Raw genomic sequence first — 25,602 nt, forward strand, 5'->3', positions numbered from 1 at the left:
GACTACCAACAGGACAACTGGGTGGACTTGCTGCCTTTTGCAGAAGTAGCATATAATAACTCTATCCATAGAGGTATGGGACTCACCCCTTTTCAGGTCACCAATGGCCAAGATTTCGTTGCTATGCCTGAATTACCTACAGAACCTCTCTCTTCGACTTCCCTAACAGAGTGGATGGAGAAGCTAAAAAAGGGGTGGGAAGATACCAAGAAAGCACTTGATGAAGCAGTGGAAGCCTACAAGAAACAAGGCGAGAAACATTGGTTGCTCCAACCTCCTTTTATAGTGGGGGACAAAGTCTTTTTGACGACCGAATACATTTGATTGAGAATGCCTATCAAAAAGCTAGGACCCAAGTTTTTAGGCCCTTTCCCAATAGTGAAAGTGAAAAACCCAGAATTTCCCTAGAAATTCTAGAATTCTAGGGAAAACTTACCCTGTATTTGATTGCAGTTTGCTGAAACCAGTGATTGGGTCAAATATAAGACCTCATACCCAACCACCACGTCCCCCAATAATAATACAGGAGGAGACCACACTATTTCAGGCAAAAAATCTTAGACTCCTATATATTTAGAAAATTACAGTATTTAATTCATTGGAAAGGGTACCCTTTGTCTAAAGCCACTTGGGTAAAAAGTTGGCATGTAAAAGTGGACAAACTAATTAAACAGTTCCATGAAAAATACCCAACAAAACCAGAGTCGAGGGGGGGGGGGCGAGGGGGTTGAAGATAGTGTTAACCCCTTCTGTTCTTTTGTTCTCTCCTTTTGCAGGACACACTTTTGTCTTGAGAAGGTGGGGGGGGGGGTGTCAGACTGAAGTCTTCATTTTGAGTTAGAGACTTTGGCCTGTCACAAGTAGATAGAAAAGTATTCTGGGAATTGGGGAGGGGTGGTTGCATGAGAGGGATAGATACTAGCCACAACAAATTCTTTCCAGAGATTCAAGATCATTCTTTGTTCAGCACCAGCTGGAAGTACAGGGGAATGTTGTGGACGCTGAGAGAACTGGAGTAGTCCACGTGATGGACTTGTGGGTGTGGGGACGATGGATGAACCTTAACCTGGGTGGAGAACTGTAGGAAAAGTTAGTATCAGGTTGAATACAGTTTGTAATTAACATGGCTCTGCTAATAAATTGGAACTTGGAAGATGACCAAGATTTGGACTACGATTTATTTCTCAGATGCTAATTGGAACGCTGACAGAAGTATTTTACTTTTAAACTTTAATATTTGTTTCATTAGTCATTCTGGAAAAGCTTTTTTTAATATTAACTATTTCCTTTTCAGATTCACAATTCATACTTTTCAAATTCTGTTTGGTACCTTAAATATTTCTTGTATACTTTGAATATTTGATGTATAGACATTTTAAATTTCTGTTGATTCTGGAAGACATATAGATAAAATTATTGTTAGGTACTTTATATTGTTTTGGTTATTACATTTGAAAATCAGCACCTAGTTTCTTTTAAAGCACAGATAAATATTAGGCAATTACAATTCTCAAAATACTGCTGGGGGAAAACACTTACTGATCTTTAAAAGAGAAGGTCAACTTTCCACATCAGAAAAGATGAGTGTACTGATAACTCTTGGATCCTGTTCAAAATCTTGACTTTTAAACAGTCATGATTTGTAGAGGCTCTTGACTTTCAAAGTCCTTTATCAGTTTGTCACAAAGCCAACCAGTTACTGTACCTTGTAGTGGAGATGGGTAGTATAGAAAGTTAATAAACAAATAAAATACCCTATTGACTGCAAACCTTGACACATAGATCCTTAACCAAAAGCTTTCATATCTCTATTGGCGCCTGAGATTATGCTAATTATTAGAGAAGGGTGTTGTTCTTTTTAAAGTAAGGAACTTTTTAAAGTAAGGAACTTACTTTACATGTTCTATGCTGTATTCACATGTTTTTCATGTAAGGAAGAAAGCTTTTTCTTAAAACAAAAAATCCTAAACTTTTCAAGTTTTAACTCAGCTTTCTCTTACCACTGTCCTCAGACAGAACGGCAGAAGGTTATTTAGCTCACATCTGAAAGTAATTTTCAACATTTTATTATAAATGATCTCATGGCTGCATTCCACTTCTATGATGTATATTGGACAAGGCCCAGAAATATCCCAGATTTAGTCTACCTTCAACCACTGCAAATACAGTGAGTTTGGGTCAGCTACTCTCTCTGCTACCTTATTTCATGGAGTTGTGAAAAAAAAGGGTGAGTGCCATGAATTCCTGAACAAGAGATTGAATTTAAATCAATCACATATTTTATATTTTACTCATTATTTTACAGCCACAATAAACTATATTATAGATATAGAGACAATTCCTTGTGTCTCATCACACTTGGACAATAAATTCTATTCTATTCTATTCTAAAGCTTGCCAAACCCCACTATAATTTAGTATTTCTCTCAGTCATATTTATTTATGTACAGTGTTCCCTCGATTTCCACGGGGGATGCGTTCTGAGACCGCCCGCAAAAGTCGAATTTCCGCGAAGTAGAGATGCGGAAGTAAATACACCATTTTTGGATATGGACAGTATCACAAGCCATCCCTTAACACTTTAAACACCAAAACTACCATTTCCCATTCCCTTAACAACCATTTACTCACCATTATTACTGGTACTCACCATTGAATAAGACACTTAATGATCCTGATATTTATAAACATAATTATTTATTAACAATAATTATTTTTTTTGTTATTTATTTACAAAAATTATTAGTTTGGCGATGACGTATGACGGCATCGGGCGGGAAAAACCGTGGTATAGAAAAAAACCCATGAAGTATTTTTTAATTAATATTTTTTGAAAAACCGTGGTATAGGCTATTCGCGAAGTTCGAACCCGCGAAAATCGAGGGAACACTGTATTTATTTCATCAAGTATGTATTAGATAACAGATAGAAGTACAAGCATGATTTTGAATAGATGAAACAGATACTGTACAAATAAAGGATTAGGGCAGGGATGGTCGGCATGCTGGTGCGCTTATGCCATCCCCCTCCAAGACCTAATAGGAATGGATGGTTAAGAAATCATAGTTTAAAACAGGGCTTAAGTTCTAAACCATGATTATGTTACAGTTTAGCATGTTGGGTGAACACAGCCAATGTAACATAAATAAAACCCGATGTTCACAAGGGGACACGTGAACCTTTATTGCATTCATTGCGTACATATCAGTGTCTCCGGTTCAGAGTTAAAAGATCAAAGTGATCCAAAACCATAATGAGACATCCCGTCCCCCCCACACTCACAGAGTTATTGTCGCTTTTCGGGTTGTATATAAATATTATATCTTTGTATACATATATATAATATATAGTGGTACCTCTACCTAAGAACATCTCTTACTTACAAACGTTTCTAGATAAGAACCGGGTGTTCAAGATTTTTTTGCCTCTTCTCAAGAACCATTTTCCACTTACAAACCTGCACCTCTGAAACTGTAACCTGAAAAGGCAGGGAGAAGCCTCCATGGGGCCTCTGTAGGAATCTCCTGGGAGGAAACAGGGATGGAAAAGGCAGGGAGAAGCCTCAATGGGGCCTCTCTAGGAATCTCCTGGGAGGAAAGAGGACGGAAAAAGGCGGGGAGAAGCCTCCGTGGGGCCTCTGTAGGAATCTCCTGGGAGGAAACAGGGCTGGAAAAGGCGAGAAGCTTCCATGGGGCCTCTAGGAATCTCCTGGGAGGAAACAGGGCTGGAAAAGGCAGGGAGAAGCCTCTATGGGGCCTCTCTAAGAAAATCCTGGGAGGAAACAGGGCTGGAAAAGACAGGGAGAAGCCTCTGTGGGGCCTCTCTAGGAATCTCCTGGGAGGAAAGAGGGCTGAAAAAGGCAGGGAGAAGCCTCCGTGGGGCCTCTCTAGGAATCTCCTGGGATGAAATAGGTTCTCATTGAATACTTTGTTCTGAACAAAGTTGAACTGCGCAACAGCATGTGAAATTGATGACCAATCAGTGTTGCTGCACAGTTTCATTTCACAGAAGTTTGATTGACTTGGAGTTATATTGTGTTAAGTGTTCCCTTTATTTTTTTGAACAGTATATAGCTCTATCCTAGTCTCCCTTAATTTTCAAATTCAGCAAAAACATGTGACATATATGTGTCTGTGTAAATATATATATTCATGTATATAAAATTATATCTTTGTATACCACCAATACGTACGCGACAAAATAAAAATAAAAAAAATTCTCGTCCTGGAGTCACTTCAGCGGGAGATCCCAGAAACGAATGCGCAGCCCACACTTCGGAGCCTGAAACACAATCGAGTCCCCAGTTCTTTTTGCCGAACTCGCGGCTGCAAGCACCAAGATCGCCGTTTTTGGTAAACCAAAATCCTGGGCCCCAAAACGCAGCCAATTACCAAGCGGCCCTCCTCCGGCATCTTCCGTGCGATTGGCGGCTGCGCTGTTAAGGGCAAACAACGACGGCCTGTGTGTTTCATGCGGCACTTCCGTGCGAGTTCCCTCCGCCCTGAAGCTGGCAGGTTAAAAAGAGTGGTTTTAAGTTGCTGCTGCAGCCGCTGACGCCGATCCTCCTCCTCCTCCCGGAGGCCCTGCTGGAGCCCTGACGTGAGTGGGAGGAGAGGCCCGAGCATAAGACTCTTGTGCAATGTACACCATTTTTTTTAAATCTAAAAAACAACAACAACCCACCACTTTTTAACTGCCAGAATTGAGCTCCCCAACCCTTCCCCACTCCTCGGCCCAACCCCACCGCCCGAGGAAATAGGTGGGTAATCTCTGCTGGCTTGGAAAAGGGGGGGAGGGTGCTCTACACGCCGCCCTCTCGCCTGGCTTTGTCTCCTAAAATAGGAGGCCTCTGCTGCCTCCCCCCCCCCTTTTGCCGGGGAACTGGGGAATGGGGCGCGCGAAGGCGGCGGCCACGCGCGCGCGCCCCCCTGTGTTTCCGAGGCAGCTGGTGTGCTGGGTGGTGAGGGTGTCGAAAGCGGCCTGAGGCGAACGTGGTGTCAGTCACGTCCTTCTCTGAAATGCTATTCTTGGTTTTCCCCCCTTCCATTCCTCGTGTTTTTTCATGTAGTGCTTTTGCTTGGATGGAGGCCGTGTTTTAGGCCTCGGCTTCCAGTTGCTTTTGTCAACTTTTCCTCCCGGCGCCGCACCCCAGCCTCCTTCCCGTTTCCTTCCCCATTCGGGCCTTGCTAATGCTTCCTTGGGCGAGGTAAATGGAAAAATCGGGAACTCTACTGATAGAGGCGTTGGATATGCAAACGCGCTAAAAAAAATAAAGAGGAAAGCGTATACCCACCCCGCCCCGATTCATTCCAGCTTATGGAAAGAGTAGCTGTAGCACTACGTACCACTGGACTTGTATTCCTTTCCCCCCCTTGCCATTCTGAAAGCATTGCAACGCCAAAGAAATAAACAGGCCAGTTCTGATTGGTACTTGAACTGGAGACCTTCAGGAAATACTAAGCCTTAGACCACTGTTTCCCAACCTTGGCAACTTGAAGATATATGGACTTCAACTCTCAGAATTCCCCAGCCAGCGAATGCTGGCTGGGGAATTCTGGCTGTTGAAGTCCAGATATCTTCAAGTAGTCAAGGTTTGGAAACACTGCCTTAGACTAAGCCAGTGGTTCTCAACCTTTCTAATGCCGCGATTCCTTAATACGGTTCCTCATGTTGTGGTGACCCCCAACCATAAGTCAAGTGCCAATTCTCCCAACAGAGCTTTACGCTGATTGGCAGGAAGGTCAGAAGGACACCCCCACTGTAAATGCCTGGTTAGTCGGATTGTAAAAATATGTTCCAAGGTGCCAGAATAGAAACTTTAATTCCTAACACCATGGGAAATTTGTCTTTTCCCATGATCTTGGGCGACCTCTGTGAAATGGTCTTTTGATCCCCAAAGGGGTCCCAACCCCCAGGTTGAGAACCACTGGACTAAACTGAGTTGAAGGTACATAGATCTAGGAGAAGCATTGGAAAACTCCTGTTTTTTATGACATTGGATGTGGAATTTCATTGGAAGAGCCCCTTCTGCTCACTGTCATTGCTTTAGGAAGGTCCCTTTTTGTTCTGGGAGCTGAAGAATGCATAATAGCGTGCTTGCAGGGTAGATTGATCTATATTTTATAAAGTTGCAAAATGCATTTTAGCTTAGCGTGGTGTGTAAATGGAGCCAACGTAGTTTGTTCATGGGGCTATCTATCTCACAAAGCCCAAGAACAGGGTTGACTTTGCAGGGGGTAAGTAGATCCTGCAAAATTAGTGTTACGTGGACATCTTTTTGTTATAACAGAGAAAACAAAGTGTTTATTATGCACTCATAAAAAATTGTGAAAGAACAGTTATGGGAACATTAGACTTGCTATTTCTGTGGGGTGAATCACATACAGTCTGGAGTCTGGTGGTACCTACATTGAAAAAACAAAACTATACTTTTATACTGTGGAAGCTAATAGGTTTACTTTTATCCCAGCAATCCACTTGTGTGTTGATTTCATGAGTCTGTTTTATAGATCCCACAGCAACTGTAGGCCATGGAGAAAATCAATATGCAGCTCCACAGATTGATCACAGAAGTGATCCCTTATGATTTGTTCTCATTCCATTCCTGTAGAATTATCTTTCAAAATGCATCTTCTGTCTCTCTAATTTTTACCTATTTACTTATACAGTATTTCAAGAGCCCTTGATTAAAAAAAATAAAGGCTAAAAAATGAAAACTGTTATGCTGCAAAGCACTAATTATAATCCCAGACAAAACCCATTAATTTGATTGGTGGCTACAGTTCATTGTTTATAAGTATGTTATCTGCCCCCCAAAACTGAGTGGGGATAAAAAAAAAAAATCCAGTAAACCATCTTCAGTGGCTATTTTGTAATGCTCTGTCATTTTGCAAGATCATCTATAAACATGTTCCCGCAGTTCCAGTTATTGGCCATCAGATTGAAAACATTTTTTCTGATGTTACTTCTTGAAATAAAATTATGGATTTGATATACTTTTTAGACTAATATACAATACTGTGCATTTTGTGGATCAATCAAATGAAAATACATTTGAGCCATAAAAGCTTATAATAAAAGTGAGTGTTCTGTAGAGTGCCCCAGATCTGTCCTCTACAGTAACTCTCTGTTTCAAAACTTTGAAAGAAATCCTTAAGCACTACAACAAAATTAACGTTTAAATGTTTTTTATAAATTCATATGATCTTACCTGGCTTTTGCACAGCACATTGTTAAGCTTATCTAGCAGAAATTACACCCACTAAATCCAAGGAAGCAATGATGAGGAATAGCATTGCAGCCCTAACATGCAAAAACAGCCGAAGCATGGCAGAAAAAAGAACAAAACACAAAAACGAGCCAGTTTCTCATTGATTTATAGTTCAAATGTAGAAATTGCCAGTATAGCTCACAGAGCCAATCCCAACCTTTATTTAAAGCCAAGAGCAAGAAAGAAGAAAAAGGGGGTCCAAGTCTGACCCCTCCCTCCCACCCAGAGGGGGATGGGAACTGAAGTTGTAAAATCAAAGGAGCCTCTTCTTCACATAGAAAGAGGAAATGGCTTGAGCAAAGTAGCCAGCAGCTCTGGGAGAGGGAGAGAAAGCAGGAGCAGTATTTATTGTAGGTGATCCTAAGGAATCCTGCTTTTTAAAAGGAAACCAGTCAATTCTCAGAAAAGGAGGAGCTGGGGATGGAGAGGGGTGGGGGAGATGGTGTGAGCCATTCTTATCTCTGCAGCAGCCAGACGTTTCTGAGGTGGAGAAGGGGGAGGAGAAAAGGGTGGTGGCGAGGCACAGTTTTTGACCCTCCTCTTTCATTGATGAAATTTAAATCTTTAGGTTTTTACCTTGAAGACAGTTTCTCGGAGTCATTTATTTCTGAAGATAGGTATAGGAAGAGAGCAGGGAACAATCGGTGATAAAATCCCGATGCAGATCATTTTTTGACGGGGTGGATGGCTGAGACGATTATGATTAGGGCTTCTATATTTTTTTTTTGCAAGAGTATTCTGTTGACGGTATATAAATGTTGAATAACTGAGCAAAATATTTGCTACATCAGGAGAGAAGTCACTTAAAGCTCTTTTTTTTCTGAGCTTTTGCGGCATATTCTGAAGGAGTCAGTGTCTTAATTTTTCTATATTTATACAAGAAGAGTATTTATTTTCATAAAGATACAAAATGTCATCGTTTGCAAAAGGTAAGTGTAAGCCTGTTAAGTTTTGTAGTGCCAGAAGCTGCATGATGCGTTGTGTGTATGTGTGCGTTTTTAAAGAGCTGTGCTGTGGCTCACAGGCAGCTACTGGGATCGGGTGGTAATGATCAGAGGCTGTTCAAAAGTGGTATCAGTTGGATTAAGTCAGCAATTCCCTTGTTTTGAGGGTTGCTTAGGTGATAGCAAAGAACTGCCAGTCTCCACCAGTGTGTCTGTCTGTCTGTGTATGAGAGAGAGAAAGAGAGAATGTGTGTGTGTGGGGGGGAAGGGGGAATATGTGGGCAGGATTCCTTTTCTTTCTCCAAATGTTAAAAAAAGAAACACCTAAAGCTAGATTGAGGCAGTTGAAGCAGCTTGCCCTCAGTCTGGTAAATTAAAGAAGGGTCTGTACTGAGTAGCTTATCAGCTGGCCTTCCATTAGCATACTGGTGACCTAAGTGGTTAATAAAGCTCCATTTCTTCTGGGTATTTTATGACCGGGCATATCAGTAGAAAGTGGCTTGGGAACACTGTATTGTGAAATTGCCCACAAGCAAACATTTTTGCTTGATGACTGATGCACTTCTGTGACAGGGAAATAATTATTCAGGGTACTTGTTTCACCAAAATCTTTGTCACGACTGAGCAAAAAGCTGAGCACTACTGACATGACTGACTCTTAAAATAGACTTCTTGAAAGTGATCTTATGAACTCTCTACACAGCAAAACAAAAACATCCCCCCCCCAACCAATAAATGTTATTTTAACATTTGGTGTTGCTATTTTTCAAGTCCAATACTGGAGGAGGCCATTTTGTATAAAAATGGATTTCATTATGTTTCCTAAATGTGTCTGTTTTATAATACAACATGCCTCACTTAAAAGGTAGTCTTGGATGTAGATGGTCTTTTTGATATTTCTCCTACATTCATTAGATTATGTTGTTGTAAACAGAGATTTAGTATTAGTAATTACTAATATAATCTTAAACTTTTGTGGCCAGAATATAACAAGGCACTTTTCTGTACTATCCAGCATTTTTAGTGGAAGGTCAGTAGATCTTACCTTTCTTTTTAATGCATTTAAATGTATGCAATATCTTAAATGCTCCCCCCCATTTTGTTACTGTGAAATAAAATGGTGCTTTTTTTTTGCCCCCAAATCTTGGCATACAATTTTAGGAAGAATTGGGGTCATGGAAAGGGATTTAGCAGAGTACAGCTTTCTATCTTTCACTAAGCTTTTCACACTATGAAAGATAAGCTTTGCCATAAAATCATATTACAGTATTACTTAGCAAATCTAGGCCACTCTAATTAAAACTAAAAAGTGTTGTCTATGTGAAATAATTTTATTATATACACTGCATAAAATGATAAATCTAAAATACTTAAAGCCAGTACAATCAGGCTGGATTTCCCCCCAGATGAATTCATTCAGGTTTGATGTTTAAATGTTTAGGTAGTGGGTCTGAAAGTACATGGTCCATGTATTTCTATTATTAGCAGGAAAGTGGCAGAATTGAAGAGGTCGTGCTGCACAGAAATAATATTGAACATCTTTCAGCAATACATAATCCAGTCATAATTTCTTATAAATTTCTAAAGCAAATTATGTAGATACATGTAGAATTTCTAAATCCATATACTGTAGATTATAACTATATATTTAAAACGGATTAAATAAAACTGTTTAAAATGGAATTAAATTAAAATGGAATGGAGTATATTGTTGACACTACCCACCTGTCCAAGAGAACTTGGACTCTGTCCTAGAGCAATTGTCCACATGCTGTTTATTAAGTAAAACCAAAAAGGGAAAAGGATAGTACTACCCACTACCCAGTAAAGTAGCTTACTGGATTCCAGTTTCAGATTCTATACCATTAGATATACTGTACTGTAAATACAGCTATGGTCCTTGTTATCCTTTTCTAGATACTTTTCTACCTACTTTTCTTTTCTCATCCTTAGATATCCTTCAGTACCAGAAAGATTCTGTACTTTTAATATGGCAAGATATGATCTACTTACTTAATTTTGATACATTTGAATAAAATTTACAGCAGTGATACAGAACTTTGTGTGACCAAATTTCAGGTACCATCTGTACCAATTAGAATGCATCATGGCAAAAAAAATTGATAATTGAAGCCCAGCATACATATTTAATCCTGTTTTGGGTTATCTGTCCCTAGTCTGATCAAACAATTCTAGAGTGTAACTAGGTGTATGCTTTCCTTTCTCTAGCCCTCACCATTGTTTTCCTTCACCCTCCCATCCACCCCCATGTCATGTAATTCAATATCCTTCCTTTGAGGTCCACTTAAAATCACCATAGAGTCAGAAATATCACCCTGTGGCTGTGGTTTTTTGAACAAGCTAGGACTATAAACCAGGCTGATTAGCATAGTACTGCAGTACTTTTAGTTCTTTCATACCTGTTTCATTTCCTTCTCTTACATGTGTGAATGTAAAAAAAAAAATACCTTGTCTCATGCAACATTTATCAAAGTGCAGTTTTGTTTAGTGGGAAAACAATGTTTAAAATGGACTTTGATATAGGCAGAGTTTATAATAAATAGTTTCTTTGTTCACAATTTAGTTGCATTTGAAAGCAGTAGAAAGGAGTCATATTACTTTCCTTTAACTAAAAAGTCAAGGGAGTGTAATTCACTCTTGTCCAATTTTGTACTGGTATTCTAATGCCTCCTTTCACTAAGGTAATGGCACTAAAAGTATGAAAATATCTTGAACGTTTGATTAGACCTATACTGCTTGGCTATCCAGGTGACTCCATTAGAAATACCTTCAGAATCTCAGCTGCAGTGTGATCTGGAAATAGATAAAGCAGTTTCAGTGTGGGATCTTTAAAAGTGACAGAAATCTTTATCTTTCTGTGTTTCCCAATTTATTTAGTTCTTCAAGATGGTCCTTTTCCTTTTGTTTTATTCTCAAGACCTTGTAGGATGGTTGGAGAGTTCTTACTTTGTTTGCACCTGAGCTCCACTGTCTGGGTGTAATATTTTTTTAAATGTGTATTTTCTTAAGTACAATGTTAACTTTTGCAATAGCTGTGATGAAGCAAGTCTTTCTTTCCAGATTTGTTCAAACATTTTTACTTGCCTACGTCACTACATTTGCTAATCCTACTGGGCAACGAGGGCGTCATCGTTTTATTGCCACTTTGGAAATGAGACATGCAGTTGGCAAAAGCAGTAGGAAAGGCAAACAGTTGGAATAAATCTTGTTCAGGGGGGTTGTAACTTTCAGCGTTATTTTTGTGAGACAGGGACATACATCTGTTGTGTAGCTACTAAGAAAGAAAGCTGGTTCTACTTAGAATGAAATTAAAATGCATTTCGTTATCCAAAACAGAACTAAATATATGCACTGTGACATCTGCAGTTGAATTTAAATGTTTCTTCTCTAAATTGGGGTAGATTTACATAATAATCTTTATAGGTGTTACCCCTAACAATTTTCAAGTATGACTATAGCAAACCTGCTTCCAAACCTAACAAATGTACTCTTTTAAACCTAAGAGATCAGCCTTTTGCAGCCCGGAAGCAGGAAAAGGTATTCAGCTCCCATCATGTCTCGCTATCTTGAGAGCCAACAAATCTTGAAGGCATTATCTTGAGGAAGAAATCTTTATAATGAGGAACATGATTCATTAGTTCGTGACACATGAACTCAGTGCAGTAAAAAATATTAAGTAATTATATTTTTGCAATCTGAAAACAATCATCATTCCAGCTCTGATGTTTATTATTAAGTTTCAATAGTTGCAGCTATGATTAGTTTTAATATCTGCTTTAAGTGGCAAAATATTGTAAGTAGAGGTCTTGCATAGCATTTATTATTCCTAGCTGATGCACTTGCAGTGTTAATTGGCACACAAAGAGTTACATACAGAGAACTAATAGAATGCCTTTTGTTTGTGAAGATGTTGAATGAAAGTGCTGCTTTGATAACAAGGTGCTCTACCTCTGTTGTTACATGAGTGGAGCTTTTGTGAAAGGTACTTCTTGATCCCCTCTTTCTGTATTTTTTATAACTTTTCATCTACTCTTGATGGTTCATCAAACCTCTGGAGCAGATTTTAAAGACTGGAAAATATGACTTTAGTCCATTAGTGAAAGTACTGCTCGTATTAGTTAGTGTAAGAACTGAAGAAGCTGCTTGGATGAGAAGCGAAACCTTTTGAAGGAAAATAAAAGTCCAGTTGCCTTTTGAAAAGGCCCTTTTGGGACAACCGTGACTTGGATGACTGAGAATCTCCATAGAAATGAGTGTAATTTCTTTCTCAGCAGAATCATTGACTGTAAGCCATGGTGTTTATATTATCACTATCAACCAATTTCCAAAAAATGTTTAACTTGGATATCTGTTAGTTGAAGAAACATAAGAAATTATATTTGTGTGAAGGAACAGGATTTTTAATATAGACCTTTAGGTGAAGAACTTTTTAGATACTACCATTCTTTAGTCTTTAACAAAACCACAACAGGTTGATGTTAGTATTGTATTGTAGAAGTCTGATCACTCCTTTTTAGGCTAATAAATTTTATTGTCTTCAAATGCATTGGAGTATAATGAAATAAGTCGCAGCAGGTCATGAAAGCTAATGTATTTTGATTAAATTTATTGAACTGAAAAGGTGTCATCAGATTCCTAAATTTTGGATACTTTTCTTAACAGTGTTTAAATATCAAGTATTTAGCTATAATATAACAGCCACTTCTTGCAACAAATTATTCTCACTTTAATCAGATATAGTGGAAAACCAGATCTATACAAAATCCATAGATTTGTGTCTAGTTTTCTGTTTCCCTCATCCCAAACTTGAAGTTTCTTTATAAATGGCAGTCCACTCATGTTACTTTGATTTTTTTTTAATGTCCCTTCTCTTCTTTCCTAGTGCAAGTAGGAGGTTCATCTTAAAACTACATAACTACAAAGTTATAATACTGATTGTGTCAGGTATATGCTTGGGTCTAAAACATAGCAAAAGAAAAACAACACAATTAGACAATATGCAAACAAACTGGGAATTGATTATTGCAGGAAAAACCTCTTCAATAGGAATATAATCTCTCACCCCCTACACACACACACACACACACACACACACACACACACAAACAAACAAATACAAATGCATGTATAGTATCCTGAATTCATTATTCCTGCTTGCTTTCAAGACGTAAAATTCAGTACTGTAGCTTTCTGTTTTGTTATAATCAATGTATTATGGTATCTTGCAAGAGAGAATTTAATTTTTTAGTAGAAAAATAGCTAGTACAAGCTGTATGACAGAATTGAAATAGAAAAATATAATATGTGTTCTAACATAGGGAACCTTGTTAAGCAAGTTAAAACTACTTACAAATAAATTTAAAATGCTTTAGGTCACTATCACCAAACCTGGAAATGCTTTTAAGACTGGGATAGTCTTAAAATTAAGAAAAGCAGACTTGTATGTAGAAAATGAATCAGTTCTCTGTGAATAATAATGTACTGTACTTCCTTGTGAGTTTCCTTTTTTTATTACAGATAATGTTGGGTAGTTGAAATAACATATCCAACTCTCTAGTTTTTATAGAGTTTTAATGCAAAAATAACCATGTTTTTTTTAAATTTATTTATTTATGTATTATTTATTTATTTATGCCACCCAATAGGGCTCAGGATGTTATCATTTTCTGATACTATCAATGATTTAAGTGATTTTAAAGTATTCTGCTGATTCAGTCTGACTCAGTCTGTTATAAAAAAACTAGAAAAGTAAAATATAGTGCTTCATTAAAAGGAATAGCATAGGAAGAAATAAAAAGTAATGTGTACATTGGGAACTTTTCAGATTTTGAAAAATAAGTATGTTATTATACAATCCTGAAAAATGTATATTCTCGAACCAACAGTAATAGTGTGGGGCCTGACAAATATCAGTTAATTTAATATTGTACTGTAAGTAGCATAATTTTGAATTATAATATGTGCATTTTTCAACAGTCTGACGTGAATAGGTAAAATAATAACCTAAAATACATAACTACTGTACCGTTATTTTATATAGTTACTTTAGGGTTGATACCTGCTCTTGTCCTGTTAGCTAAGAGATACTGTTTCTTAATTCCCACAGTGACTGGCCATGTTTTTAGAGTCATCTTAGAATTTGATTGGGATATTTATTGTGGATTGTACAGTTCTTTTTATATAACCATTTAACCAGGCAGAACCAACTGCATTTGAAAATAATTTTTCCATGTAGATTGGATGGAGGTGAGCAGGGAGACAGATAATTTCAACTGAATGGGTTGAAAGTGAATAGTTCTGGAAGGTTTATTTATTTATTTTATTTTCACTATGAAGAGTTAGTTACAGTGGTGGATTGCTTCTGGTTTGGATCAGTTCTTAGAACTTGTCGCAGCGGCAGAAAGGTTCCTCCCACCCACCTGGGATGCTCCCCCCACCTGCCCAGGACACTTCTGTGCATGCAGAAGCGTCACACACACATGCGAGCCAGTAGCAAACTAATTCAGAACCCACTGCTGGTTAGTTACCTAAAAGTTTGTAGTGTAGTTCTGAGTTGATGTGTTACAGTTTAGGGAAAAGCAAATCACTGTGTTTTGTTTTTTTAACATACATTTTTTTTAAAAAAATGAAGAAAATGCTTCTGCTGATTTAGGATGATTTATGTTTTGGATTGTTTCTGACTGTACTGTACTGTTTTGACTAATTTTCTGTTTAATGGTGAAGGATTATCAGAGTGTCCCCCCCCCCCCCAAAAAAATCTGGAATCTTGTACTTAAAAGTATAACCTCCTAATAATGGATACTTCTGTTATTTTTGCATGTGTAAAATAAGTGCCTTAAAACCAAAGTTCTGCAAATGCAGATAAGAAATATGTAGCAATTCACTTCATGTTACTTAGTAGTAACTGAACCCTTGAATCAGAAAATACAAAGGGAGAGAGCTGAGGAATACAAAAAAAATTACTAGAGTTTATCACCAAGTTTCTACATTTTTTGTACTACTGTACATAATTTTGTGAAAGAAAGATTGTATTGCTTGGCAAATCAGTAATGCTCAGCTATTCAACTGCAGAACACCCTGACAATTTAGAAAAAGAATAGCTATTATTTGGGGATATCCCCCCCCCCCCATGACTAGCTAACTAATAGCAAACACAAAAATGGAATGCATCCTTATTTGGCCCATTGGTTGACTAGCAAAATGCAAGAAAACAAGTTTGCCTCCAGAAGTTGTGAATGCTCCAACACTGGAAGTTTTTAAGATGTTGAGTAACCATTTGTCTGAAGTAGTGTAGTCTTTCCTCCCGAAGCAGGGGGATGGACTAGAAGACCTCCAAGGTCCTTTCCAAGTCATTGTTATTATTATAAGAATATGTTGCATCTGTAAAAATATTGTACAAAATAAATTTATATAATACATGCTGCTTTTAAGTACAGTACATCTTAACATTATATTTGATCGTTAAGCATTCTGTTTTCTCTAAGATGCCTATGAAAATTGTCTCTCTTTCTTTTTTAAGACTTTAGCAAAGCGATGTCTCAGGCTGGTACCTCCCCATTCCAGGAAGCTATTAAGCAAGAATTGGAATATACAATGAAAACAGAACTAGATAAAATTCTTGGAACTGCACCACAGAATGAGCTACAGGTTAGGACTAAAACAAAATTACAATATGTTCTTGAGAAGATCCTATTTTTGTGGTGATCAGAAGTTTGGGATCTATCTATCTATCTATGGGATAAATAGAGTATGTAGGCAAACGTTCTAGAATTGTCAGAGAAACAAAGGAATTTTAAGTACAGCCACTTCAAGAGCTTTGTTCTTAAACATGATGTCCCCTTTAGGACTACCTGTAATAATATTAAACAATATAATGTTAGAAAGCAGTTTTCTTTCCATTCTTTCCATTTTGGGATAGTTTCACTTAGTGATTGGTTCGCTTAATATCAAGTTGACAGTTCCACTTGTGGTTGCTAAAGAAGAAATTTATAATTATTGCCTAAATAAACTACACTTTTCAGCTTTATTCACTCCAGATAGTGAGATAGGTGTAGATAAATTTAATAAATATAAATTTATTTATTTAATAAACAATACATTAATAAATAATAAATGTATTTCTCTGAACCAATCAAGTAAGTTATGGTATATGTTGCACTGTGCTAAAATGTGCGTTACATGTGCGCTAAAATAAATATTGATATATTTTAATTTTATGCAACATTTCCAATTTTTCCTTTCAAAAATGAAAGAGAAATGGCTCTGTTTCTGTTGCCTCACATTTTACAATAATTATATATCTCAGTTTTGCATAAGGTTTAGCAGAACTTAAAAACAACATGCTTCAATTGCCTTTTTCAGCACACTGAAAAGGACCTGGAAGGATTTCGAAAGCTCTTTCACAGATTCTTACAAGAAAAAGGACCATCAGTAGACTGGGGAAAGATTCAAAGACCTCCAGAAGATTCTGTAAGTTGCAGCCTGATGTGAATTACCAATTTATTATGATTCTCATTGCTTTTTAAATATCATATTCTGATTTACCCAGGGATTTTGAAGAAGTTCACATTAAGCAATACGATAGAATTGTGTTTTGATTTGAAGGAATAAATAGCCGTGATGTATCAGGATAGTATTTTGCCTAAAGATAAAATGTCACTATCATCAACAATATCTGTCACTTAGCTTTGAGCCATTAAAGGACTTTCTAAAAAAATAAATGCAAGATTTGGAGTAACAAATATGCATTATCTTTTCTGGCATTCAATGTATATTTGCAATAAGGTTTATTGAATCAGTTTTGGTTACCCAGTTTTACTTCTGCAACCACACAGTACTTACCGTATTTTTTGGACTATAAGACACACCAGTATATAAGACATCAAGATTTCAAAGAGGTAAGAAAAAAAAAGTTTTTATCCATCTCAGCTCCCAAGCAGGCCTCCCAAAACTTCTGCATGCCCTGTTTTTCACAAAAATGGGCCCATTTTTCACCAGTTTTTGGAAAAAAATGGTGTGCACAGTGGGTTTGGGAGGCCTGCTTCTCGGGGCTGGGAGGAGGTAAAAATGCCCTTGTTTTGTGCATTTTGCCTTCCCCCAGTCCCCAGGAGCACTCTGCAGGCCTCCCAAACCCTCTGTGTACCCCGTTTTTGCAAAGAATTGCCAATTTTCACAAAAATGGGATGGGAGGTGGGGTTTCGGGAGGCCAAAGTGGCTGTATTCTCTGTATAAGATGCACCAACATTTCCACCCTCTTTTAAGGGGGAATGGCTTGTCTTACACGCTGAAAAATACGGTAATTTAAATGGGGAGAGAATATTTCAAGACAGTAACCAAACCCAGAAGTTGGGAAGAACAAAAATCAGTCTTTGGATTGCTTTCATCAATATAGACTATTTATTTATTTAATTTGACTTCTATGCCGCCCAATCCCGAAGGACTCAGGGCGACAATTCTGCAATGCTGTCCGGATGAAATGTTTGTCTTGTGTAAGCAAACACAAAATTTAAATCTTTACTCCATGTTTTATTTTTCAATTCTTTTTTTACAATAAAATACTATAAACAGTATAGAGTTATTCTGATATGCTTATCGCCATTGCTTTCCTTTCAGATACAACCTTACGAGAAGATAAAAGCAAGAGGCATACCTGATAGCATTGCTTCAGTTTTGAACAAGTTAGTTGTGGTGAAACTTAATGGTGGCTTGGGCACCAGTATGGGATGTAAAGGCCCCAAAAGTCTCATTAGTGTACGGAATGAGAATACATTCCTGGATTTAACAGTTCAACAGATTGAGGTGGGTAGCATATATATGAGTTCTCCTTGTTAAATAATTATCATAAAGTCTGTGGATGTCATTCACAGAGAGCCCATGCAAAGCACTAAAAACCCAATGGGAAAGTCAATTTGCATTATGCTGAAATGTTTTGTGTCTGTTTCAAGAATCTTACAATCACTCCAGATATCTCACATTGACCCATCATTAATTTTTTACTACCTGTAAAAGATCACCTGAGAGCAAATTGGAATAAAACATTAAAGAATACTGTTAAAAAAGTTTGCCATTACCATTCCAAAATATTTTCTATGAACATAAGAACATAAGCAATGTTCTGCTGAATTGGACCCCTGGCTCATCTGAAGCAGCTGTCTGTTCTCACAAATTGCCAACCAGCTGCACAAGGAAGTCCACTAATCTCCCAGAAGATAGCTTTCAGAGGCAATCGCTCTGCTATCAATACCAATAGCCATTGGTCCTCACAGGTCCCCATGAAATATTAATTGGTGTTTGAGGCAGGTAATAAAGTTTTACACTAGTGCTTATTAATTCATTTGGTAGAAGGTCATTAAAACATCCATACCATATGCTTCCTTCAAGAAGTTTATGGTAGACACTAGATGACTTTTCATGCCAGAATGAACTTGAGGTGGTTGTTGCTTATGTCAAAGATAGCATTGATCCAAGAGTTTTTGGAAAAGATGTATGTTCTGGCTGTTGTTTCTCAGGTTGTATTAAAAAAAATAGAACTTGAAAATATTGTTGCTCCTGCTATCCATTCCATGCCGTGTCCAATTTGATTGTATGAAATTTTCTGTTTTGTTTATTTATTTATTTATTTATTACTTAGATTTGTATGCCGCCCCTCTCCGGAGACTCGGGGCGGCTCACAACATGTAGAAACAAATCGTAGGTAATCAACAAGTTTAAAATGTTTAAATATTTAAAAAAAACCCATATGCTAACAGACACACACACAGACATACCATGCATAAATTAAACGTGCCCAGGGGGAGATGTTTCAGTTCCCCCATGCCTGACGGCAAAGGTGGGTTTTAAGGAGTTTACGGAAGGCAGGAAGAGCAGGGGCAGTCCTAATCTCCGGGGGGAGTTGGTTCCAGAGGGCCGGTGCCGCCACAGAGAAGGCTCTTCCCCTGGGGCCCGCCAACCGACATTGTTTAGTTGACGGGACCCAGAGAAGGCCCACTCTGTGGGACCTAATCGGTCGCTGGGATTCGTGCGGCAGGAGGCGGTCTCGGAGATATTCTGGTCCAATGCCATGAAGGGCTTTAAAGGTCATAACCAACACTTTGAATTGTGACCGGAAATTGATCGGCAGCCAATGCAGACTGCGGAGTGATGGTGAAACATGGGCATACCTAGGTAGGCCCATGACTGCTCTCGCAGCTGCATTTTGCACGATCTGAAGTTTCCGAACACTTTTCAAAGGTAGCCCCATGTAGAGAGCATTACAGTAGTCGAATCTCGAGGTGATGAGGGCATGAGTGACTGTGAGCAATGAGTCCCGGTCCAGATAGGGCCGCAACTGGTGCACCAGGCGAACCTGGGCAAACGCCCCCCTCGCCACAGCTGAAAGATGTTGTTCTAATGTGAGCTGTGGATCGAGGAGGACGCCCAAGTTGCGGACCCTCTCTGAGGGGGTCAATGATTCCCCCCCCAGGGTAATGGACGGACAGATGGAGTTGTCCTTGGGAGGCAAAACCCACAGCCACTCCGTCTTATCCGGGTTGAGCTTGAGTCTGTTGACACCCATCCAGGCCCCGACAGCCTCCAGGCACCGGCACATCACTTCCACCGCTTCGTTGACTGGGCATGGGGTGGAGATGTAAAGCTGGGTATCATCCGCATATTGATGATACCTCACCCCATGTCCTTGGATGATCTCGCCCAGCGGTTTCATGTAGATGTTAAATAGCAGGGGGGAGAGGACCGACCCCTGAGGCACCCCACAAGGGAGAGACCTAGGAGTCGACCTCTGACCCCCCACTAACACCGACTGCGACCGGCCAGAGAGGTAGGAGGAGAACCACTGCAGAACAGTGCCTCCCACCCCCAGCCCCTCCAGCCGGTGCAGAAGGATACCATGGTCGATGGTATCGAAAGCCGCTGAGAGGTCAAGGAGCACCAGGACAGAGGATAAACCCCTGTCCCGGGCCCGCCAGAGATCATCCATCAACGCGACCAAAGCGGTTTCCGTGCTGTAACCGGGCCTGAAACCCGACTGCCGGGGACCTAGATAATCGGCTTCTTCCAAGGACCGCTGGAGTTGGAGCGCCACCACCTTCTCAACAACCTTCCCCATAAAGGGAAGGTTGGAGACTGGACGATAGTTATTAAGGACAGCTGGGTCCAGGGAGGGCTTCTTGAGGAGGGGGCGCACAAGCGCTTCTTTATAGAGTGATGGAAAAACTCCCCTCCCCAAGGAAGCGTTGGTAATCTCCTGGGCCCAGCTCCGTGTCACCTCCCTGCTGGCCGAAACCAACCAGGAGGGACACGGATCCAGTAAACAGGTGGCGGAACTCACAGCTCCAATGGCCTTGTCCACTTCATCAGGTGTCACCAGATCAAACTCTTCCCAGACAGGTGGACAAGTACGTGCCCCAGTCATCTCGACTGACTCGTTGTCAGTCGACTCTGTTATACAATTGGAGTCGAGGTCGGCCCGAATCCGAGCGACTTTATCAGTGAAAAACATGTTAAAATCCTCGGCACTACTCTGCAAGGGCTCCCCAACTCCCCCCTGATTAAGAAGGGAGCGGGTCACCCTAAACAGAGCGGCCGGGCGGGATTCCGCTGATGCAATCAAGGCGGCATGGTACGCGCATCTTGCCGCCTTGAGCGCCACTTTGTAAGTCTTAATAAAAGCTCTTACAAGTGTTCGGTCGGATTCAGACCTACTCTTCCTCCATCGCTTCTCTAGACGTCTCTTTTGGCGTTTCAACTCCCGGAGCTCCTCGTTGAACCATGGGGCTCTACGGGGTCTAACGCCTCGGAGAGGTCGCAAAGGCGCAATCCGGTCAAGAGCCCCCGCTGCAGCCGTGTTCCAGGCCTCCGCGAGAGACTCCGCCGAACTGTGGACGAGTGCCTCTGGAATAACCCCAAGCGCCGTCTGAAAGCCCTCTGGGTCCATCAGGCGTCTGGGGCGGAACATCTTCATTGGTTCCGCCTCCCTGCGGGGGAGGATTGGAGCCAGAAAGTCAAGCCGTAGTAGAAAATAGTCTGACCATGACAAAGGCAATACTTCTAAGCCCCTTAGTCTCAGACCATTACTCAATTGCTCGGAAAGGAATACCATGTCAGGTGCGTGCCCTCCCTCGTGAGTCGGACCCTGTATTACTTGAGTCAGGTCCACGGCTGTCATGGTGGCCATGAACTCCTGTGCCAACCCAGAGGTTTCGCCGAGTGACGGCAGGTTGAAGTCCCCCAGGACGATAAGTCCGGGGAACTCCACCGCCAACCCGGCTACCTCCTCGAGTAGCACAGGCAGGGCTTTTGACACGCAGCTGGGAGGCAGGTACGTGAGAAATAAGCCCACCTGAACCCCTAAGTCCAACTTCATCAAGAGAGACTCGCAACCCGCAATTTCCGGAGCAATGAGTCTACGCAGGCAAAGGCTCTCCCTGGCTACAATAGCCACTCCTCCCCCCCTTCCCTGGGGTCGAGGTTGATGCCATATCTGAAACCCGGCTGGGCAAATTTCAGAGAGAGGAACACCTCCCTCCGGGCCCAGCCAGGTTTCAGTAATACATGCCAGGTCGGCCTCCTCATCCAGGATCAAATCCCGGATGAGGAGAGCTTTATTTACTACCGACCTGGCATTCAGCAGCAGCAACCTGAGCCCGGGGCCAGAGTTACACTCACCACCAGTACCCAAGATTGGGCTCACAGAGCCAGAACAAGGGACCGTTATTAGGCAACGATCCCTCGTTCCCCTGGAACGGCTAACTCTGTGGCCCCCGCCATATCTGCCTCTCCCCAGCAACACAGGGATATTCCGACCCTCTGGCCCCCCAGAGATCGACGACCCCCCCTCTCCTGCCTCCCGAGCGTCAGGTGGGCCTGCAATCAGCATGAAATTTTGTAGATTGGATCTTCAAAGCACAAACAAACTTGCAGAATCACATTCCAATGATTGCATTTTAAAGTGGATTGTGTATTGAGTGGTAATTCAAGTATATACTCTGTAGACAAGGACCAATGAGAAGTTTGAAAATGGAATAGATTGACAGTCAATTGTATTTGTGGATATTCTTTCACTCAAACCAGGGTTAAAATGCTCCCAGTTTGCTTGTGCCTGTCAGTCGTCAAGATAGCCCATCACGAAGAGAGCGCGAGGCTCCTGCCACTTGCCCGGATGCCGCCATTTGAGTTCTTTTACCCTCTCTGCATACGCAAAGAACCTAAATGATGGCGTCCGGGTGAGTGGGCGGAGCCTCGCATTCCCTTTGTGACCAGCTCTCTGTTGATTGATAGGTATGAGTGAACAGAGAGAATTTCACCCCTGACTTGAACAGAATGATCATATTGACCAGTACCTTTCTGAACTCCATTCATTGTATAGATTTGGGTGGAGCATGGAGCATGGAGGGGGAAGTATCATTGAAAGGACCTCATAGTCACATGAGCCTTTAAGGGAACATGTAAAAAGTGCTGGGGTCCATTTCATATGTTAGTTCCACTTGTAATTATTATTTGAAAGGCAGTTATTGCTGACTACATTGTTTCAAATACAGCATAAGTTTTTCAAGAGTGTAGTACTCCAAATGGCGGGAAAAAGAAAAAGGAAAAAAAAAGAGTGATTTATGAGGAAAGTATGATGTCCAGGCTTGATTGTTACAAGGATGCAATAATAAAGCTGAACTAGTTCAAAGAACCGAAGCATGACAGTTACTGGCACCAATACACTAGTGTAGGTGAGCCATTTTGTCAGTTTTCAATCAACTTCAATGTGTTGAACTAAAAAAAAATTTTTTTGTGATAGGGGAGGGATAAATGATGATTTACACTTTTTTGCATGATGTATCTCTTTTGTATATACAGTAATCCCTCGCTACTTCGCGATTAATCTTTCGCAGATTCGCTACTTCACGGGTTTTTTCAAAGGGAAAAGAATGCCGGGGCAGGGACGGTTTTTGTGTGTGTGGGGTGTGTGTATGTGGAACTGCAGCGGCGGCTTCCTTCAGCCTGCGCAGTAGCTGAGAGAAGCCGGTCTCTCAGCGGTCAGCAGCGGTGGGTTGTTAACAATACAGGGAGGGTTTTAAAAGTCCAAATACTCATTAAATACGTACAAATCTTTCCTCTACTTTGCGGAAATTCATTTTGCACGGGTGGCCTTGGAACGCATCCCCGTAAAAATCGAGGGATCACTGTACATCATAACATTGCATACACATTAGAAAGTGGCACAGCTTGTATTGTGACAGCATGTGACAGCATCTTTGGCATTTTTAAGAAAGCCTTCAATCTTCCTGGCCTCTTTAGAATTATGGTAAATAAAGTTTTATATATATATATATATATATATATATATATATATATATATATATATATATATTTCAAATTCAGCCAAAAAAACCCACAAAACCCCCATGTGATTGATATATATATATATATGTCACATTTTTCCCCCTGAATTTGAAAATTAAGGGAGACTAGGATAGATCTATTTCGGCCTTATTTTGGCCTCATCAGCTAGCCATACCCACTGGGACTTGAACCTGCAACCTTTGCCTTGTAAGGCAGAGAATTATCCTCTAGGCTACAGTATCCAATCCCTTCAGCTCTGCACCAGGGAAAGGTTACATATTTTTGTGTCGAATCACCCTGGTGTATATATGTATCAAATGTTTTTAGCTGAAATTTTAAAATTAAGGGAGAGTAGGATGGTACCATTTCGGCCTTGTTCTGGCCTCATCAGCTAGCCACACCCTTCCTTACTGGGATTCGATCTGGCAGCTTCTGCCTTGTAAGGCAGAGAATTAACAGTTGAGCTACCAGACCTGATCCCTCCAGCCCTGTACCAGGGAGGGGCTATAGGTTTCTTTTTATATATAAGAAATTATATATATATAATTTCTCTTAGAAATCAGGTTGATGGCAAAGTCTTAGTAAAGGCTTCAGTCGCTGTTTATTTCCCATTACCGATACTTTCTTGGTATCTTCTTTGATAGTTTTCAAATACCAAATAAATGCTGTCAAATTTTTAAACAGAAACTAGGGTTTATTAGACATTTTATTTTTGAACTTGCTGTTTAAACTTTTGATGCCTAAATGTTGCTTTTGTATGCTTTGTGTTGCTTTCGAATCAATCTCTGCTGTTTTCTTGGCAAGTTTCAAAATTGGCTGGCCCTTGCCTCCTTCCTGGGCTGAGATAGAGGGATTGGCCAAGGTCATCCAATTGGCTTTAGACCTAATGTTGGACTAAAACTCACAGTCTCTCTGTTTCTAGCCTTAACAACCACATTGGACTGAATTTATATCCTGACCTCTGTACTGAAGAATAATTGAGCCAGCTTACAAATACATAATAGAGGAATAGACAACAACTATGTTGCTGCAACTATGTTGAAGGCTGTAGGCTGGAAATATTCCAGTTATACAGATAAAAGTATTTTAAAAACAGGAAACATAACTTTAGATAATGTACATATATTGCCTCATGCATCAAGTTAGGAAAGACATTCTTTACAAGGGAGAAAGGAAATTCCTCTTCAAATACAGTAGTTGCTCACTGCAGTTTCCATAAACACTTGGGTTATATTTGCCATTCTTCCTAATTAGGGATGGCTATTTATGCAGTGAAAGGTTTTACTCAAACAATTCTAATTTTATAACTAAGAACATGAACTTGGTTTTTCATTCTACTACTCCCCATCCCCAGTTCCTTTTTGCATTATCAATAGTTTTTTTTAAAGCTATGGGTTGAAGCATGGGGTAAAATACTTCAGGTATGTGTTCCTCTATTTCCTGAATTTCTTGAAACTCAGAAACATAAGAAGTAATAAGAGATAGTGTTTATAATTGGTAGATGATTAAGAACTGTAGTGTCAAACTCAAGGCCCATGGGTTGGATCCAGCATGGAGTGCTTAAATCGGGACCATGGGGCTGTTGTGGAAATATCCAAGGACTGGCCCACAGAACCTCTTCTGGCCAAAATGTGCCCTCTGTGGTCCATTTTTTGGCTTCCAGAGCTTGCAGTACTCTGCCAGCCAAAAATGGGCTATGTGGGGGCTCGCAGGGCCTCCATTTGGCCCGTTTTTGGTCAGCAGATTGCTGCTGGAGGCTGTTCAGGCCAAAAATGGGCCTCACAGGGCTTCTTTATCCTGTTTTGGCCGGTAAGCTGCAGCAAGAGGCATCCGTCTCTCCTCTCGCTCCCCCCCCCCCGACCTACAGAGAACTAGGATAATGATCCATCTGTCGAAGAAATCCAATTTGACACTCCTATTTGAGAACATTTCTGAATCAGGAAGCTACCATAGAAAAAGCCACATCTTCCAACCTGACTGATATATTTTGGACCAATTAATAGTAGCAGGTCCCAACGAATGCATTTTTGCAGTATTGTA

The 25,602-nt window shown here is 40.3% G+C and overlaps 1 protein-coding gene and 1 long non-coding RNA gene across 4 annotated transcripts in view; one reads left to right on the forward strand and one right to left on the reverse strand.

Annotated features, from left to right (window-relative positions):
• Positions 1-141: 141 nt before the first annotated feature.
• On the reverse strand, positions 142-4,556 carry LOC139156670 (uncharacterized). Its single transcript, XR_011557362.1, has 3 exons — positions 4,193-4,556; positions 1,331-1,705; positions 142-1,078 (listed from the first exon to the last, which is right to left on the reverse strand). It is a non-coding gene; the product is annotated as an uncharacterized lncRNA (long non-coding RNA).
• Positions 4,422-25,602, forward strand: part of UGP2 (UDP-glucose pyrophosphorylase 2) — a 34,027-nt gene continuing 12,846 nt past the window's right edge. The window contains exons 1-4 of one of the 3 annotated variants that reach the window (XM_070732573.1): positions 4,422-4,599; positions 15,755-15,882; positions 16,597-16,704; positions 17,848-18,033. In XM_070732573.1, the coding sequence (XP_070588674.1) occupies positions 15,769-15,882; positions 16,597-16,704; positions 17,848-18,033 (408 nt within the window). In that variant the 5' untranslated portion in view covers positions 4,422-4,599; positions 15,755-15,768. Of the gene's footprint in view, positions 4,760-7,558; positions 8,200-15,754; positions 15,883-16,596; positions 16,705-17,847; positions 18,034-25,602 lie in introns of those variants that run through there. The other 2 variants (XM_070732572.1, XM_070732571.1) reach the window with 2 other exon arrangements.

This window comes from Erythrolamprus reginae, chromosome 1 (assembly GCF_031021105.1).
Source record: "Erythrolamprus reginae isolate rEryReg1 chromosome 1, rEryReg1.hap1, whole genome shotgun sequence".
NCBI lineage: Eukaryota > Metazoa > Chordata > Lepidosauria > Squamata > Dipsadidae > Erythrolamprus > Erythrolamprus reginae.